The sequence below is a fragment of the Microcaecilia unicolor genome, chromosome 3 (assembly GCF_901765095.1).
Source record: "Microcaecilia unicolor chromosome 3, aMicUni1.1, whole genome shotgun sequence".
Classification (NCBI taxonomy): Eukaryota; Metazoa; Chordata; class Amphibia; order Gymnophiona; family Siphonopidae; genus Microcaecilia; species Microcaecilia unicolor.
This window is the reverse complement of record NC_044033.1, coordinates 238,243,019-238,263,362: the sequence shown is the minus strand read 5'-3', so window position 1 is coordinate 238,263,362 and position 20,344 is coordinate 238,243,019. Positions and strand designations below refer to the sequence as shown.

At 45.7% G+C, this 20,344-nt stretch overlaps 1 protein-coding gene across 1 annotated transcript in view; it reads left to right on the top strand.

Moving 5' to 3' along the window:
- The window catches only part of LOC115464471, a 337,991-nt gene that overhangs the window by 210,747 nt on the left and 106,900 nt on the right, over positions 1-20,344 (top strand). The window contains exons 15-17 of the mRNA XM_030194848.1: positions 697-839; positions 1,470-1,582; positions 1,734-1,847. Coding sequence (XP_030050708.1) covers positions 697-839; positions 1,470-1,582; positions 1,734-1,847 — 370 coding nt within the window. The remainder of the gene's footprint in view (positions 1-696; positions 840-1,469; positions 1,583-1,733; positions 1,848-20,344) is intronic.

The window sequence follows — 20,344 nt, the reverse complement described above, 5'->3', positions numbered from 1 at the left end:
TAGCGTTTTTAGCGTGCTCTAACCGTGTAGATGCTCAGATTCCTATGGGTATCTACATGGTTAGCGTTCACTGAAAACACTAGTGATCCTTTGTAAAGAGGGGCCTAAGTTCTCTATAGAATAGTAGGTTAACCTGTTGACTTGCCTAAGATTTAGATCCTCAGTGTTACCAACTGTAGAGCTGGTGTAAATAATGCTTAGTCCTGCCCATGTCTTTCTCATGCTCTATCGCTACGTCAGCCCCCTTGTAAGTGGATATTTGCAAACTAGCACTTAGGCTTCCTGCTAGCAATAATGCAGGTACCAACAACATACAAGCCGAAATACTGGTATTCTAGATATTCACGTATGCGGCATCTAGATTATAGCATTTCCCGTTTAATGCCGAGTTCTTCCATTCTGACACAGTTTTCACTATGACGTACTCAACTGGAACAATTTACCGTTGAAGTTGTGGTGTCTGTAGCATTATTTGATTTTTTTTTTTTTTAAGATAAAGGCTTGACGTGACTGTTTTCTTTTACTTACCCATTTCATTTTGAATTATTTTTATTTCTCTTATTGTTTCTTTTTATGTGAACTATTACATGTGTTTGTTATAAACCATCTAGAAGTATGTTGATAGGTGTATATGTAATAAAATGAAATGAAAAAATAATGACACTTTGATGTAGGGTGTCTTGTTTGCTGTTCTAGGGATTGGTCACATTTAAGGACGTTGCTGCTTATTTCTTGGAAGTGGAGTGGAACCTTCTGGAAGAATGGCAGAAAGAGCTGTTCAAGAAAGTCATCAAGGAGATTCATGACATCCTCAGATCACGAGGTAAATATGTTTCTCTGTCATCTACCACACAAGCACATAATGGGATCAGTGGTGTAAAATCACAGGAACTAGATACCATGGGCACCTGAAACTTAGAACCTGGCTTCTGATGCCATCCCATATTCAATAGGAGCCTGTGAAAGACTCCACTTTACAGGCTCTGCAAAAGATGCTGCTCTCTGTTGTAAGATAAGATGATACCTTAGACTAGAGGCTTCATACAACACCAGCAGGAGTCTCTCTCCCATTCCTATACAAAATATTTTGGCACAGAAGACCAGAGAGAGGATTTACCTCTCAGATTTCTTCTGAGACTTCTGAATAAGGTGATGACATATCAGCTGCACACTAGTTAACTATATTGTTCAACATATAACCCCTCCAAATGGTAACCAGAAGTTTGGCACCTGCAATGCCTCCACCTAAGCGGACTATGAAGAGAAATCTCTGTACCAGGAAAACTCTATGATATAATCTAACCAAGTGTCAGGCCACTGCTGCCTCTTCTTTCCAAGCTTTGTCAGACAAATACACACACCCCAAGATATCTGTATATACACATATACACACACCTCCATGCACACATCACACACGGCTTCATCAAAGATGGAACCTCTCCAGTAATTTTCCTACTTCTTATTGGCAGGTATTTAATTGTTAATCCTGATGTTATATTCAAGATTGAAAATAAAGATGAGAAATATTTCACTCAACAATCTGAGTGGGAGGGAAAAGAAAATCCAAATGACTCTACCAACGGTAAGTAAATGTTTTGGATTTAATGGGCTTTGCAATTTTAGATCACAGGAGATGATGTAAAACATCAAACATTTGGACATTTAAATCAATTTTCTATTTTTGTATTAACAGATACTTGGTGAATCCTTGTAAATGTGTTTTCTCATCGCAGGTCTTCCAGTTGTAATGACTGTGTTCTCGCTGAGTGTTAAACAAGAGGAAGATCTGCCCTTCATGGAAAATCCTGAATCACAGATGTCTGAACAGATTCATCCTTCTGTAACAAGTAAGTATAAAAATCCTCCTGTACATCTTTACTGAAGTCAGCTGGAACCATTCAGGAATTCAGCGCTGGTGGGATAAAAGGTTGTCATCTCCTCTTCTCCTCCCACTGTCTATTTCCCTACTTTGGATAGATTAAACTGCCCGTTGAGATGGAGGAGGCACTGATAGAGGTGGGTATCCCAGATGTGCGATCAGGTCTGCAAAACCCTTCATCCTAGAGTGTGTTGGGGTTGAGAAATCTGTACTGTTGAAAGGGCTGCTGGAGGTGGAGGGCTGCACTGTTGTGGAGGAACATGACTGATGAAAATGGTGCAGTTTGACTTAGTCAAGGACATTGTGTATTGCTGATAGGTTAATGCAAATCACAGTACATAATGCAGTTTATCGTAATGATGCCATTCTCAGTTCCAAAATGGTGGTCACAACTTCCTGGGGCAGCCTCATGCTCATGGCATTCCCAATTTCAAATGGCGGCTATGACATCCTTCTCATGGTATTCCCAGTTCCAAAATGGAGGCCGCAACCTCCCACAGCAGTCTCGGCTGCCATTTCTTTTGTTTTTTTGTAACTTTAAATTTATGAATTTTCAAGCAAAATAACTGACAGCATCTATTAACGGAAAAAAAATTAATCGTAAGTATGCATTTTGTTACATAATTGCCACTCCAATAATTAAAAACTAAAAATAGACCCTTCCCATCCCTTTTCTCCCTCCCCCTTTCCACTCCTTTCCCCAAAACTCACAGAATGTCCTTCCAGCTGGAGAAGTCTTCCCTACATTTCTTGATAAGATTTCCATTTATTATGTTTTAAGGCAGTCAGTCTATATCATTTGCATATAAAACACAGTGTCTTTTTAACCATCTCTGTAGTTTGCATGTCCCGTGTATACCTATGTGAAGCAATCAGCAGTTAGGCTGCTGTAAAAGCCAACAGCATTAATTTATCCAGAGCTCCCGTTATCCCTTCCACTTTCCCACTTAATAGGGCATTTTCCATACTGCACGGTATATGAGTCTCAAGTAACTGTTGCTCATATGTAAATACCTTCTTCCATAATTTCTGGACCTTATGACAGTTGTTCCCAAAGCTGGTCCTGTAGGCACCCCAGCCAGTCAAGGTTTTCAGGATACCCATAATGAATATTCATGAGAGAGATTTGCATGTACTGCCTCCACTGCATGCAAATCAATCTCATGAATATTCATTGTGGATATACTGAAAAGCTGTCTGGCTGGTGTGCCTCCCAGACCAGGTTTGGGAATCACTGCCTTAGGACATTCCCACCCGATGGAGAGGGTGTGGCCAGAGGGGAACTATACTCAACATAAACCATTCCCTTTCCTCATAATGACCTGTAATGTCATCTTACCAGTACCTTAAGACCGTTCTCAATAATCTGAGGTGCATATGACAATTTATGAGATTGCAATGAGATATTTTTCCATTTGTCCTCAGAAAACACTCTATTTAAGTCCCTCTCTCATACCCCCCTGTAGGTAGCCTTCCATTTATCTAAGGTGTTGGGGAGCCCATAAATATAAGATATATAACCCCTACCAACTTGTTGACTCACTAAAGTTTCAGAAGCCAGCTTAAGTTTTCCACCCCCTGCTATTAGTTGTTCTACCTGAATTAAATGTTTATCTTGAAGGTAAGAATACATCTCTAGCTGCCAGTTGGTAGCAACCTTGTAACGTTCCAAAATGTAGAATTTGGACATCTTCTATAATTGACCAAAATAGAGAGACCAGTGTCTTTCCCATCTTTGAAACAGGTATTGCCTCGCCCAGGTACAAAGTTATCTGTACGTCCCAGAGGTTGAAAATAAGCCCATGTCTTATCCTCCAATAAATGGGGCCGTGTCTTGATCCTTAGGCCCGTAGTGATCCTCATAAATGGGTTTTGGACCTCTTGAATGTCTTTGAGCATGCTAGCTGCCCAGGAGAGAAATTCCAACTGAAAGTACTAGCCCCTTGTTTTGCTAGGACCCATTGTTTGGATGGGGTGCCTGCCACGCTTGTAATATTTTTCCAGCTTGGGTATTCCCATCCCCCCATTCTCCTGAGATTGGAACATAGCCTCCCATGCCACTCTGGATCTCTTTCCTTCCCCATATAAAACAAAATATCTTTTTGTGCCAACATTGAATATTATAGGAGGTATTTCAACAGGGAAAACTTTGAATAAATATAAAATATAGGGAGAAACCCTCATTCTTGCTGTCCCATCCTTCCTATCCAGGACAGTATTAATTTATCCCACCTCTCTAAATCTTGGTTTCAGCTGAAGAGTGTCTCCCAGTCTGCCCCTAGTTTGATAGCCTAATATTAATAGAGCCAGAAACCCATCGAAAGGGAAAACATTTCCTAAGATTCGTCCCCTGCCCTTTGGAAAGGGATATGTTCCAAATCTCTGTCTTAGTGAGGTTAACTCTGAATCCCAATAAGCTTCCATATTCTGCCATTAGCTCCTGTAAAGCCATTTGGGCCTTTTTCTTTACCTTGAATCAGTATCAACAGGGGTGGAGCTGACCATTCGGGCAGTGCCCGAGAGCCCAGAGTCTCCAGGGGGCCTAGAGGCTCTGCCTGGTTGCCCTTGCTTGCCACTGCCGCCACCGCACACTACAGCTGTCAGCCGCCCTGGTGGTCTAGTGGCCGCTGCTGCGAACGCTGCAGTGCCAGTACAGAGCCCCGTGCTTACAACACTGACAGCGAGGCTTGCCAGAACCCCGCCCTTGCGACACACTTCCTTCTTCAGTGGCGGGGAGGATCCAGCAGAGCCTCGCTTTCAGTATTGCAGCATGGGCTCTGTACCGGCAGGCAGGTAGCTTAATTTTTTTCTTTTTAGAGCTCAGAAGCGCTGCAATATGGAGCCAGTTTGAAATGGGGTGGTGGGGTCAGAAAGATGGACCAGCAGCAGCCAAAACCCCCATAGGACCAACTAAGAAGGGTTAGATTGAGAACAGGCCGGGATTAGCATGTTTTGTGGAAAGCAGTGGTATATTGTAAGGCTTCCCAGTGCAGATTTAACAGTTAAGATGAAGAACCCATCAGGAAACAGGTATCCTCGCTGAAATGTGGCCATCTGTATTGTATTGGTTAGAACAGAGTAGAAAAATTAGTACACAAATACAGTTTATAATTGCTGTTTTTACCAGCTACAATAATTTTTGAAGCTGTTTTAGTGATATTCAATTTTTATTTCATGATATTTATATCATGAAAATAATGGAGTTGCTGGTGAAAGAAAGGATAGGTAACTTTCTAGAAGCCAACGGATTACAGGACCTGAGGCAACATGGCTTTACCAAAGGAAAATCCTGCCAAACAAATCTTATTGACTTCTTGGACTGGGTGACCTAAGAACTGGATGAAGGATGTGCACTAGATGTAATCTACTTGTACTTCAGCAAAGCCTTTGATACAGTCCCCCACAGAAGACTCATGAATAAGCTGAAAGGGTTGAACTTAGGACCAAAAGTGGTGAACTGGATAAGAAACTGGTTGACCGACAGGTGGCAGAGGGTGGTGGTAAATGGAATCCGCTCGGAGAGAAAGGAAGGTGAGCAGTGGAGTTCCTCAGGGGTCGGTGCTGGGGCCTATTCTGTTTAATATATTTTTGGGAGATATGCTGAAGGGTTGGAAGGAAGGTGTGCCTTTTTTGCGGATGACTCTAATTATTAAACGTAACATTTTAATAATTAACAATATCTGTACATATATGTCAACAATTACACTCAATTATCATGGAACTCACTTCCACATGTCTTTCACAGCATCATCCACACAGTCAACCCAACTCATACATTCCAACCACATGCTGCAACGCACCAAAGTCACATTAGAATACTTATCGCTAAGATACAAATCAAATATCTTCCCTTAACTTTTGATGAGGTTCTAAAATGTTGCTTCCATACACTTGAATCGAAAGCAAAAGTCCCAAAGTACGTGACGCCGGCTGCTTTCACACAGCAGCTCACGTGTTTGTGTGGCAGAGTCAAAGTAATAATTGTACCAAAGCAATAAAATTCCACGTGCAGATGATGAAACTTTGTATGTAATCAAGCGTCACTCCTGTCACGCCCAGCTAGATATCATGCTTGACTGCTTGCGTGGCAACACTGTACGGCATTAGGAAGTCTTCCATGAAAACCATCAATAAGGCCAACTTAATGACATCACTTTTAGTTCCTCAATGGGAGACCGCATTTCGTGGTTTACTTCATCAGGAGGAACTACTCCCCACAACCTGTAACAATTCAATAACGCATACCCAAAACAGATCGTGTCAAAATCTCAAACACTATTTAAGGTTAAGGCCCAGATGCATAAAGACATGGTAATTCCGTTCCCTACCGATTCCATAGAAAAATTTCGCTGTGGAGGGGTAAGTGGCGCGGCGAAGACTAAATAGAAGGGGGAAAAAAACACGAGCGCCGGCAGAGCAAAAAACTGCGAAAAAAAAACGTCTCTCACAAGCGCAGGGAGAGTACGTCCTTAAAGGACGCCCCTCACATGCGCTCCCTGCTTTTTTTTTTCTTTTCTTTTTACCTTTTTTGGGGGCCCTTTTCCTTTCCGATTCCTCACAGGAGCCCTAACAAGAGGTCAGACATCTCGTTAGGGTTCCTACGGTAAGGGAATCGGAAAAACGGTAGTGCATTTGATTATAATGGGCTGCAACGGTACTGCAGCTCATTATAATAGCTTTTCAATCATTGCATTCCGTTTTCGTTGCCTGCTATCGTGGCAGGGAAAATGCCCTTAGTGCATGCCCGGGGTGAACTACTTGCGTTTTAAACTGGCTGGAACCAGTTTAAAACGCAAGTTGTGGGCTCGTTAGGTTTTGTGCATCTGGGCCTAAGACCCTTAGGGGACACCGTATCCCATGCAAAATGTATTGTTGTTCTATTGCAAGCAATTGTGCACTAATGTCACCCCCCCCCCCCTAATTGGGGGGGGGGGGCACTTGCACTAATACTACACATTTTAAATCTTCAATCTTATGGTTTTGTGCACTCCAGTGTGTTACCAAAGGTGCTTCTTTTTTATGAGTTCTAAGGTTACTGATATGCTCAGCCAGCCTGTGTTTTAGCTGACACTAGCTAGCTTATTTTTGAAAGAGAAAGACGCCCATTCTTCGACACAAAGTCGGGAGATGGGCGTCCTTCTCGCAAGGTTGCCCAAATTGGCATAATCGAAAGCCGATTTTTGGCCTGCTCAACTGCTTTCCATCGCGGGGGATGACCAAAGTTCATGGGGGCGTGTCGGCAGTGTAGCGAAGGCGGGACTGGAGCGTGCTTAGGAGATGGTCGCCCTTGGCCGATAATAGAAAAAAGAAGGGCATCCCTGATGAACACTTGGATGACTTTACTTGGTCGCTTTTTTCAAGACCAAGCCTCAAAAAGGTGCCTGAACTGACCAGTACCACCCGAGGGAATCGGGGATCACCTCCCCTTACTCCCCCAGTGGTCACTAAACCCCTCCCACCATAACAATACTTTTTTCCAGCCTCAGCCTCAAATGCCATACTCAGGTCCATCGCAGCAGTATACAGGTCCCTGGAGCAGTTTAGTGGGTGCAGTGCACTTCAGGCAGGCGGACCTCAGGCCCACCCCCACCCTATCTGTTACACTTCTGGCGGTAAATGTGAGCCCTCCAAAACCCACCACAAACCCACTGTACCTATATGTAGGTGCCCCCCTTCATCCCTAAGGGGCTATGGTAGTGGTGTACAGTTGTGGGGAGTGGGTTTTGGGGGGGGGTTAGGGGGGCTCAGCACCCAAGGTAGGGGTGCTAAGCACTTGGGAGCAATTTTTGAAGCCCACTGCAGTGCCCCCTAGGGTGCCCGGTTGGTGTCCTGGCATGTGAGGGGGGACCAGTGCACTACGAATGTTGGCTCCTCCCACGACCAAATGGCTTGCATTTGGTCGTTTTTTGAGATGGGCATCCTCGGTTTCCATTATCGCCGAAAACCTGGAACGACATCTCAAAATGACCTAAGGACAACCATCTCTAAGGTCGACCAAATTTCATGATTTGGGCTTCCCCGACCATATTATCGAAACGCAAGGTGGACGGCCATCTTATTTCGATATATGGGTTGCCCCGCCCCTTCGCCGGGACGTCCTTAGAGGTGGACACCCTTAGAGATGGTCGTCCCCGTTCGATTATGCCCCTCTTGGTGTGTCCGATATAATATAACGAGCACGGACACATGATGCAATAAACCACTCCTTCTCTATTGCATGATGTGTTGCCATGCAAATAGAACTTTTTAGTGGACCCAGTATTGCAACCCACTTGGTAGTGACCAGAATGTAAAAATTGTCATAGCACTGACATCCAGTGGCCTCCAGATAGAACATCACGGTTTTGAGACTCTCCAGCGCTCTTGCAAAAGTGACAGGAGGAGGTTGTTGAATTTCATCAGCATGTGCCTTGCTGCTCATTTCTTCATCTGTTCCATCATCAGCCGTTGTTGCCTGCGTGTAGGCGCATATCTCGACATCAGTGCTGTCTTCGGCTGTTTGTAGATTGTAATCAACAGCTACGTAGCGATGGAACTCCTCTTCAGTAACACCGGTTGGTATGTCAATAACCTCTTCATCTGACACGTTTGCAACAGCTGCATCTGTTTTGTCCCTCTCCACATCCTTAACAAAGCTTGCCCGCTTGTAGCAGTTCACATTGGTTGCCTGTGTAACATGATTCCAGGCTTCTTTCTGCATATGTAGGGAATCCAAAAGTGATAGATTACGAGCCAGTTCAACAGCAAGTTTATCCTTGCCAATCTGGTCTTCCAAACGCTCATCAGACGACGTAGCACAAGAGCCCGAAATGTTGTTTGAAATTGGCTATTATGCCCTGATCCATAGGTTGGATCAGAGAGGTAGTGTCTGGTGGCAGGAAGGCCACCTTGACGTTAGACAGCCTGACATCATCCCTGTGTGCAGCACAATTATCACAAAGCAGCAAAATCTGACGCTTTTGTGCCTGCATTCTAGTGTCTAACTTCTTTAGCCACTGCTTCCAAATTTCCCCAGCCATCCATGAATTTTCGTTAGCCTCGTATGACACAGGAAGTCGCTTAACTTTCTTGAAGCATTGGGGCTGTTTGCTCTTTCCAGTGACGAGGGGTTCCAACTTCTCACTCCCATCCATATTGCAGCAAAGGAGGATCGTCAGTCGGTCCTTCGATGTTTTACCTCCAGTAGTTTCGGCATGTTTGAATACAAGCGTTCCATCAGGAATCACTCGCCAGTAGAGACCATTTTCGTCAGCATTGAAAATGTCACGAGGTGCAAACTCGTTCAAGATGGTAGGAAGAACTGAAAACAACCCAATTTTCAGCACCAAAGTCAACGGCATCTTGTTTCTCACCATGCTATTTCTTGAATTTTATGCTATTCCTCTCCTTCCATCTTTCCAACCATCCAACAATGGCTTTGAATTCAGTTAGTCCAAGACTTTCAGCTAGCTGGTTAGCTTTCTCAATAAGCAGTGGACCACTGACAGGAAACTGTCTGCTCCTGACTCGAGAAAACTACTGAAGAAGAGCATCTTCTACCTCCTCAGCTTTTCCCACCCGTCTTTGTTTCCGTTGTGGATTTGTATTGTTTTGCCAGTCTTCCAGAAGCTGGTCTTTCTACTTCAAGACACGTGAAATTTGACTGGTATTGACCATATTCTTTAGCAATAGATGCTTGACTTTGTTTTCTAATTTTTTAAGAACTTCTATTCATTCAGCCAGTGTTAAGTCTTACAGTTGCGCGACAACGACACCAGTGTACACTCTAACAACATTCTTTTGCTTATTCTGCCTGTGGCAATTAACCAACGAGATTTCAAATTTACCGCCCTTTTGTCACGTGCCAATTGGCTGCCCATCTGCCCATTTTAGTGGAAATTGCCCCCTCCATTCTCTTTGTACATCAGCACTCAGCGGCAGTGCCAAAGATTTTGTAAGATTCAATTTGAAACCCGAATGCTCTCCATATTTAGCGATCACTTGAAGCAGACACTCTAATGACTGCTGAGGTGTGTCCAGCGTAAGCACTAAATCATCTGCGTATGCCAGTATTTTTAACATATGTTCCCGTATCTGCACCCCCACCCCCCCCCCCACGGATGTTCTCATTTGCCCGCACCTCACATAATAGAGGTTCCAAGGAGATCAGAAACATTAGTGGTGACAAAGGGCAACCCTGGCGAGTCCCCCGCTCTACCTTGAACTCCCCTGTTCTAACACCATTAACTAGTAGTTTAGCCCTTGGCAGTGTGTATAATGCTTTAATTGCCTGTAGATACCAGCCTTGCACTCCTATCCAGCGCAAAGTTTCAAGCATGAATGGCCATAGCATTATTTCAAAAGCTCTCTCCGCGTCTAAGCTAATTATCATTCTTTTGGCCCCTTCTTCTGATGGCTGCATCATGGCCACTATTAGTTTTCTTACATTAAGCACTGACTGTCTCCCTCTTACGAACCCTACTTGATCTTCTTGTATAACTTGGGGCATAGCTGGGGCTAGCCTGTCTGCCAAAACCCGGGACAATATTTTAATATCTACATTTATCAATAATATCGGCCGAGTTGTAATGGGTCATGCCCCTGCTTGGGTACTAAGCTAATCAGAGCTGTGTTCGCATACTGGGGAAATACCCCATTTTCTACAACCTCGTTGTACAAATCCAACAGTGGGCCTACCAGTTGATCTTTAAGTAGTTTATAAAACTCCCCAGAGTACCCGGTGCCGAATGTAACCACTGCGCTTTAATAGCACGCTGGATTTCTTTGGCGTTAATGGCATGTTAAGAGATTCTACCACTCCCTCTGTTTGTTTTGGCATACCTGATTTGGTCAGGTATTCTCGCAGGGAGGCCCCATCTTCTCCGTCTTCCCCTCTCCCCGTGTATAATGCCTCAAAATGTTCCTTCAGAATCTCTGCAACCTCCTCCAGTTTGCTGGTAGTCTCTCCTTCCCGTGTTTTAAAAACTGAAATGAAATGCAATCTGTGCGCTCTTTTCACTAACCTCGCTAAGTACCCTCCTGATTTATCCCCATATTTGTAAAAACCATATTTTCTATAAATAAGGGCGCAGGCCATTCGCTCGTGCAAGAGGCTATTCAGCGCAGCTCTGACCGTCGTGAGGGAGTCAAACAAGGCTGGTGTAGGTGTCCTAGTATATTTCTTCTTTGCCTCCCTAAGCTGTCAGTTCCAAGGCTATGACCCCCTGTGCGATACATCGATTATGTTTACTCACATATGCAATTAAGTCTCCCCTCAACACTGCCTTAGCAGCAGACCAGAAGAGACTAGGGTCTTCTAAATGTTGCCCATTAAATGTAAGATATTCCCCCCATTTGATGTGGAGATATTTGATAAATTCTGGAGAGGAGAAAAGATACGCTAGGAAACGCCAGCCCGAGGGTTGCTTAAAATAAGATTGCACCTTTAGATCTATCCAGACCAACGCATGGACCGAAATCTCTTCCGGGCCTATGTGCGCATCTAATACCTGGGGGAACACCTTCTGGGATGTTAAAATATAATCTAATCGTGACTGTGTGCGGTGCGCTCTAGATGTATGGGTGTAATCTCTTTCCTATGGGTGCAACAGCCTCCATGGGTCCACCAGGCCTGCTAACTTGCAAAACGATTCCAATATCGTCTCACCTGGCTAGGCCCCTTTTGGTGTTCTCTGGACCCCTGACCTATTTATTTCCAAATCATAAACCTGGTTCATATCCCCCGCTATCACCAGCAGCAGGTTTTCATATTGCTGGCACCTAGCTAATAAATGTGAGTAGAAGCTCTTGCTCTTCATTAATGGTGCATAAACCGCCACTAGTATCATCTCTTTCCCTTGAAGATTAATTTGAACTAACACGTATCTCCCCTCCCCATCTTTAAAACGGAGCTTGGCATGACAAGTCAAACTCTTGTGGAGCAAGATTGCCACCCCCCACCCCCCTCTTCTTCCTGTCGCTGGTGAACAATACATCTCTCCCACCCATTGTCTCTTTAGCTTTTCGTGTTCCTCTATCGAGAGTCTCATCTCTTGGAGACAAGCTATGCGAGCCCCATGATGTTTTAAAGCCGCCAAAATTTTTGTGCGTTTATTGGAGAAGTGATTCCACAAACATTCCATGAGACCAGGCGCACTTCTCGCCTTAACGACCTAGCTAGGGTCCCAGGAATGCTATCTCTGCAACATCCTATTCATAAACTCCCCCGGGACGCCCAGCCTCTCCCCGGGGTAACTTTCTCTCACAGCACAGCATTTGTAATCGCTCTTCCTGCACCAAATATGTACATGTCCTAGTAAGTTCCTACCTTCCTCATGAATTACTTTCCCTTCAAGTGACCCCCTCTTTCCCGAAAACCGCCTCCCTTCCCCCCTCCCACTTCCCTTTCTGCCCCACCCCCTTTTCCCTATGCCACCAACCCATTCTGTAGTAGGTTTAGAGTCACCTCCATACTTGGGACCCCCCCCCCCCCCCGCCCCTAAGCTGCTAGTCCCACCAGAACCCCATAGTAATCTTAAACATAACATAATAATAAAGTCACCTCCCTTATTACTACTAATACTACTAATAACATTTGTATAGCGCTACCAGGCGCACGCAGCGCTGAACATGAGACACATAGAGACAGTCCCTGCTCAAAGAGCTTACAATCTTATTCAGCTTACAATCTTATTCAGATGCAATCTGCTCTGTTTCTCTCTGTGTCATTTCTCAGCTTTTAGGGCTATCAGAGCTGCTGGCTCCTCGGTTGTTCTCAAGTGCTTTCAGAAAACCAGTTGCCTCCGCCACTTTGTCATAGGACTTCCAACCGCCCTCATGCTTGATCTTTAAAACCGCTGGGTAAATCAACATGCAATCGCTGGCATACCGGGTAAACTGCTTCCTTCTATCCTGTAGTTGCGCCGAGTAGTCCCGATAAATTCGTATCATGTGTCCATCATAGGTGGAGGGGCATAATCGAACGCAAACGCCCATGTGTAAGGACGACCATCTCCGAGAACGGGTCCGTGAAGGGGCGGGCCGAACTGTATTTTCTAAAAAGATGGACGTCTATCTTTAGTTTGGAAAATACGGTTTGTGCCAGGCAAATATATTGGATGTGGGCGTTTTTTGAGCTGGGCATTTTCGTTTTTCAGCGATAATCGAAACCGAAGCGGCCCAGCTCAAAAACGACCAGATCCAAGGCTTTGTGTCGTGGGAGGGGCCAGGATTCGTAGTGCACTGGTCTCCCTCATATACCAGGACACCAACCGGGCACCCTAGGGGGCACTTTTAAAAAAATAGAAAAAAACATTAAATTACCTCCCAGGTGCATAGCTCCCTTCCCTTGGGTGCTGAGCCCCCCAAATCCCCCCCCAAAACCCACTCCCACAACTCAACACCATTACCATAGCACTTAATGGTGAAGGGGGGGCACCTACATGTGGGTACAGTGGTTTTTTATTTTGGGGGGGGGGGTTTAGAAGGCTCCCCTTTACCACCACAAGTGTAACAGGTAGGGGGGTGATGGGCCTGGGTCCACCTGCCTGAAGTGCACTGCACCCACTAAAAACTGCTCCAGGGACCTGCATACTGCTGTCAGGGAGCTGGGGATGACATTTGAGGCTGGCATACAGGCTGGAAAAAGTTTTTGAAGTTTTTTTTTTTTTTTGTGGGGGGGGGTTAGTGACCACTGGGGGAGTCAGGGGAGATCATCCCCGGTTCCCTCCGGTGGTCATCTGGTCATTTAGGGCACTTTTTTGGGACCTGTTCGTGATAAAAAAGGGTCAAAAAAAGTGACCTAAATTCTCGCTAAAAACGCCTTTCTTTTTTCCATTATCGGCCGAGCGCGCCCATCACTGTTCGGCCGATAATCATGCCCCAGTCCGCCTTCACCACGCCTCCGACACGCCCCCAACAATTTTATTCGTTCCCACGACGGAGTGCAGTTGAAGACGCCCAAAATCGGCTTTCGATTATACCGATTTGGGTACCCATGCGAGAAAGACGCCCATCTCCCGATTTGGGTTGAAAGATGGGCGTCTTTCACTTTCGAAAATAAGCTGGTTAGTATTCTCCCTCTTCATTCTATATCCTCATAGAATTTCCATTTTATGACTATAATTATGTTCTGGGCATCTGTCGGCCATCTTATCTCCTTCCCACGCGGTGTGCCCGTTCAAGGCATAAAGGCCTCGCGTGGTCTGACAGTGCGAATTCAGATATAAGCCACTTTTCCAGCACAGTCCCCAATACTCTGTCTCCCAACGATTCCAGCAGTCCTACGATTCTCAGGTTAGCCCTCTGTGATCTGTTCTCCAGATCGTCAGTCTTCGCTGACATCGCTTCTATCGTAGCGGCCACCAGTTTCATGTGCTGCGCAACCAGGGTGATTTCATCCTCTATTTCTGACACCCGTCTTTCAAGCTCACCAGTTCGCTGTGTGCTCTCAGCCAACAATGTTTCTATGTTAGTAATTTGGCAGGATAGTCTCTCCCATTTCACCTCCATCGCTTTCTCCACTGCTGCAGTTAGCTGGGACAACTGATCCACCGAGAAAGTCGGCCCCTCTGCCACTTGTTTCGGCTCAGTGTTGCCGTCCGCCATCCGGGGTTTGTCTTTCTCCTTTTTTGTTCCCCTGCTAGCCATATTTCTCGCAGGAGTCTCTAAGAATTTATCCATTAAACAGGCAAACCAGAGGGGAAGTAATTCTTGAAAGTTTCCAGCTCTATTCGGGTTTTTTATAGAAATATAAGGCTTCAGGGCCCCAGAGAGCAGGAGAACATTTCTCACACTCTCTACAGCATCACGTGACTCCCCCCTGGACGACAATTTAAACTTCTCTGTCCTCCCCCCAGGACGCCCCTTCCTACCCCGATTGCGTTTGCCCATCCAGCTGTAGACGTAGCCCTTCATATAATTGTACTCATCTCTTCTATTTCTTCTACTTTTAATGCCCTTTGTTCAGTACGATATTGTTCTATTTTTAAGTTGTGTTCACTTAGCTGTTTTTCAAATGTGGTTGGAATGTATGAGTTTGGGTTGACCCTGTGGATGACACTGTGAAAGACGTGTGGAAGTGAGTTCCATGATAACTGAGTGTAATTGTTGACAATATATGTACAGATATTGTTAATTATTAAAATGTTAATGTTTAATAATTGGAGTACTTTGTGGTAAATTGTATACAGTTAAAATTTAATGCCAAGAAGTGTAGAGTGATGCACTTGGGGTGCAGAAACCCAAAATAGAGATACCAAATAGAGGGGAGAGATTAGTAAGCTTGACTCAGGAGAGAGACCTGGGGGTGTTGGTGTCTGAGGATCTAAAGGTGAAGAAACAATGCGACAAGGCGACGGCTGTGGCCAGAAGGATGTTAGGCTGCATAGAGAGGGGCATAACCAGCAGAAGAAAGGAGGTGTTGATGCCCCTCTACAAGTCATTGGTGAGCACCCCACTTGGAGTATTGTGTTCAGTTTTGGAGGCCGTATCTTGCTAAAGATGTAAAAAGACTGGAAGCAGTGCAAAGAAAAGCTACAAAAATGGTACGGGATTTGCGTTGCAAACCGTACGAGGAGAGACGTGCCGACCTTAACATGTATACCTTGGAGGAAAGGAGAAACAGGGGTGACATGATACAGACATTGAAATGTTTGAAATGTATTAATCTGCAAATGAACCTTTTTCGGAGATGGGAAGGTGGTAGAACTAGAGGACATGAATTGAGTTTGAAGGGGGGCAGACTCAGGACTAATGTCAGGAAGTATTTATTCACGGAGAGGGTGATAGATATGTGGAATGCCCTCCTGCGGGAGGTGGTGGAGATGAAAACGATAATGGAATTCAAACGTGTGGATAAACACAAAGGAATCATGTTTAGAAGAAATGGTTCCGCAGAATCTCAGCGGAGATTGGGTGGCGATGCCGGTAATTGGGAAACAAACCGGGAGCTGGCAGACTTCTACAGGTCTATGCCCTGATTGTGACTAAATAGGGATGAGCTGGAGTGTAAATTTTAGGGGGCTTCGACAGTTAGCTTCTGAACTTAGTACAAGAACAGTACTGGGCAGACTTCTACGGTTTGTGCCCTGAGAAAGGCAAGGACAAATCAAACTCTGGTATACATATAAAGTATCTTGTTGGGCAGACTGGATGGACCGTACAGGTCTTTATCTGCCGTCATGTACTTTGTTACTATCCTGCTTATTTTCGAAAGAGAAGGGCGCCCATCTTCCGACACAAATCGGGAGATGGGCTTCCTTCTCGCAAGGTCGCCCAAATCGGCATAATGGAAAGCTGATTTTGGGCGCCCTCAACTGCTTTCCATCGCGGGGATGACTAAAGTTCATGGGGGCGTGTTGGCAGTGTAGCGAAGGCGGGACTGGGACGTGCTTAGCAGATGGGCATGCTCAGCTGATAATGGAAAAAAGAAGGGCGTCCCTGATGAACACTTGGGTGACTTGGTCCATTTTTATTTCACGACCAAGCATCAAAAAGGTGCCCGAACTGACCAGATGACCACCGGAGGGAATCGGGGATGTCCTTCCCTGACTCTCAGTGGTCACTAACCACCTCCCACCCCGAAAAAAACAACGTCATGTCCTTCGCTATGCCTCTGTCCCTGCGACGGCAGTTGAGGACGTCTAAAATGTGAATGTTTCTGTGAGAAGGATGTCCATCGCCTTTGCTATGCCTCTGACACCCCTTTTATTTGATTTTGGATCACAAGTAACAGCAGTGGGATTTGAACTGGCCACCTCTGGATTGCAAGACCAGTGCTCTAACCACTAGGCCACTCCACCACTCCACTCCCTTGAAATTTGGCCATTGTAATTAATTAGCTCTGCCTCACCCGTTTGAGCAGCGGAAGCCAGGGGCTTTTTGCTATCCTGGACAGAATTGCAAATCCCCTCTAGATACTTAATCACCCCAACCTTGTATCTGCTCATGTCAGAAGCTTAGCTAAAATTGGGTGGCGGAGCAGGTGGGGGGAAGAGGGGTTGGTGGTTCGGAGGCGAAAATAGGGGAGGGCAGACTTATATGGTCTGTGCCAGAGCCGGTGATGGGAGGCGGGACAGGTCGGTTGGGAGGCGGGAAAAACTGCTGGGCAGACTTATACGGTCTGTGCCCTGAGAAAGACAGGTACAAATCAAGGTAAGGTATACACATGAATTTATCTTGGGCAGACTGGATGGACCATGCAGGTCTTTTTCTGCCATCATCTACTATGTTACTATGTATATTACTATGACAGGCTTACACCGTCTAGGCATTGGTAACCTCCCCAATTAGAAAGGAACCCAGTATGCAGAAGATATAGTAAGATAGTTTATTAGCATTATCATCTCACCCAATGATGGTACAGGCAAGTAGGTATTCATATGATGGTACAGCAGTTCACAGCACGTCTCTCTAGCCTTCTGGAGTCTTCTCTTGTAGCTTTCCTTCTCCCTTCTGATTTAATACCTCTCAGACTGCTGCTTATATACAATTTTGGCCCTATTGATTCTAATGGACCCTGGCTTTTTCATTGGAACTCTTGGCCCTTATCAGTTGATCAGAATGACTTCACATGTTCTCAAACCTTCCTCTAGCCCCCCCCCCCCCCCACTTTGGATCTCACCCGGGGTGCAGCTGACCCAGTACTATCTCTATATCTTTGCTCATGACTTCTTGCAGGTGCCAGTCTTAGGACTGTAGACAAGAGCAAATGCCCCCTCCCTCTCTATCTGCTCCTAATTACCTCATTCCAGCACTTGCTACAGTGAAATGTAACTGTGTCAAAGGTGATCTCTGATTTTTTTAAAAAGGCCTAGCTGTTAGCCTGAGTCATTGGCCTGTATTTTACTGAGAGCAAGGGCTACTATATTTCTTCACCATCCTCTTGGGGGGGGGGGGGGGAGGTATGTGTGTGTCAGCGGAAGCATAACGAAGGCGTGGGCGTCCTTCTTTCAAACATTTTGGACGTCCTCAACTGCCCCCCCCCCCCACCACACAGGGATGGCCAAATTTCATGCGAGTGGGAGTGGTAGAATGGCCTAGTGGTTAGAGTACTGGACTTGCAATCCAAGGTAGTACATTTGTTTCAGTAGAGAATCTCACTATCAGTTTTCTTTAGCAAAGGGCAACACGACATTGCAGTATATTGCTCTTAACAACCGCACTGTGTTTCACAATACTGCCGTATTTTTTCCTGCTACTATTCGTGACTCCTGACGCAGGCACTGCGTGCCCAAAACATGGACCGTGTCGGGTCCACACAAAGACTGTTTTCCTACATAAGTACATAAGTAATGCCACACTGGGAAAAGACCCAAGGTCCATCGAGCCCAGCATCTGTCCGCAACAGTAGGTGGAGGCGAGTGGTTTACAAGTGGTTACGAGTCAAAAGCAATGTTAAAGAGGTGGGCTTTCAGTGTATTTTTAAAGGTGGCCAAGGATGGGGCAAGACGTAGAGCTCAGGAGTTATTCCAGGTGTAGGGTGCAGCGAGACAGAAGGCGTGAAGTCTGGAGTTGGCAGTAGTGGAGAAGGGAACAGATAAGAAGGATTATCCATGGAGCGAGTGCACGAGAAGGACGAGTGTGGAGGAGATACTGGGGAGCAGCAGAGTGAGTACATTATAGGTTAGTAGAAGAAGTTTGACAGGCATGCGAAACGGATAGGGAGCCAGTGAAGCGACTTGAGGAGAGGGGTAGTATGAGTAAAGTGACCTGGCGGAAGATAGACCGGGCAGCAGAGTTTTGAACTGATTGGAGAGGGGAGAGGGTGACTAAGTGGGGGCCAGCAAGAAGCAGATTGCAGTAGTCTAAACGAGAAGTGACAAGGGTGTGGATGAGGGTTTTGGTATAGAGTGCTCGGAAAGAAAGGGGCGGATTTTACGGATGTTGTAAAGAAGAAACGACAGATCTTGGCGAGCTGCTGGATCATGAGCAGAGAAGGAGAGAGAGAAGAGTCAAAGATGACCCCAAGGTTTCGAGCTGAGGAGACAGGAGAATGAGAGAGCCATCAACAGAAATAGAAAACAGGTGAGTAGGGAGGTGGGTGGGGGGGGGGAAATGAGAAGCTCGGTTTTTGGTCATGTTTAGTTTCAGGTGGCATGTGAGACATCCAGACAGCAATGTCAGACAAGCCGCTGAAACTTTGGTTTGGATGCAAGGTGAGATATCGGGGTAGAAAGGTAGATTTGGGAGTCATCAGCATTAATCTCATCCCATGGTAGAAGAAGCCATGGGATGAGATTAATGAGCCAAGGGAAGAAGTGTAGATAGAAAGAGAAGGGGACCAAGAACAGAACCCTGAGGTACGCCGACAGGCAGAGGGATAGAAGTAGAAGAGGATCCACCAGAGTGAATTCTGAAGGTGCGGAGAGAGAGGTAGGAAGAGAACCAGGAAAGGACAGAGCCCAGAATCCAAGTGTGGACAGGGTATCGAGGAGTATGCTGTGATCGACAGTGTCAAAAGCGGCGGTAAAGATCAAGAACAATGAGGATGGAATATTGACCTCTGATTTAGCCAGTAATAGGTCATTGGAGACTTTAGTAAACGCAGTTTCGGTTGAGTGGAGAGGGTGAAAACCAGATTGTAGTGGGTCAAGAATAGCATGTGAGGAGAGAAAATCAAGGCAGCGGTGATGAACAGCACGCTCAAGTAATTTGGAGAGAAAAGGGAGGAGGGAGATGGGTCGGTAATTAGAGGGATAAGTAGGGTCGAGTGAAGGCTTCTTAAGGAGAGGTGTGACCACCAGCATGTTAAAAGGCAGTAGGACAGTTGCAGTGGATGTGAGAGGTTGAGAATGTGACAGATAAAAGGAATAGAGCAGGTGAGATGGCATTAAGAAGGTGGGTGGGAATGGGATCAGAGGAACAGGTGGTACATTTGAGGAAAGAAGGAGAAGTGTAGTTTCTTCTATAGTAACTTCAGGAAAGGAGGAAAAGGGAATGAGGGGAAGGAGAGAGACGGGAACGGACTAGTGGAGGGAGAGGTGGCAAGATAGAGAATTCAAGGTTTATCTTTTGAACCTTGTCGTGAAAGAATCAGCAAGGGTCTGAGGAGATAATGAAGGGGGAGTTGGGGGAGTGGGCACCTTGAGGAGAGAGTTCAATTTGGTGAAGAGAAGTCGATGGGTAGAGCCAAGAGAGTTGGTCAATTGGATTAATAATCCTGTTTGGCGCTTAAAAGAGCAGATTGGAAGAGTCGCATGAACTTAAAGTGTAAGAAATCAGCAAGGTCCCGAGATTTCCGCCAGAGGCGTTCGGCGGAGCGGGGTACAGGAACGTAGGTAGCGGATATTAGAAGTCAGCCAAGGTTGGGGTTTTGTACGCCTGTAGGGCGGATCATCAATGGTGCAAGAGTGTCTAAGACAGAGGATAGAGTATTGTTGTAAGAAGAAACAGCCTCGTTGGACAGACGTGGATGGTGCCACAGTAGAGAGGAGGTTTGAAACATGGGAGGCTAGAGATGAGGGTCAATATCATGAAGATTCCTAG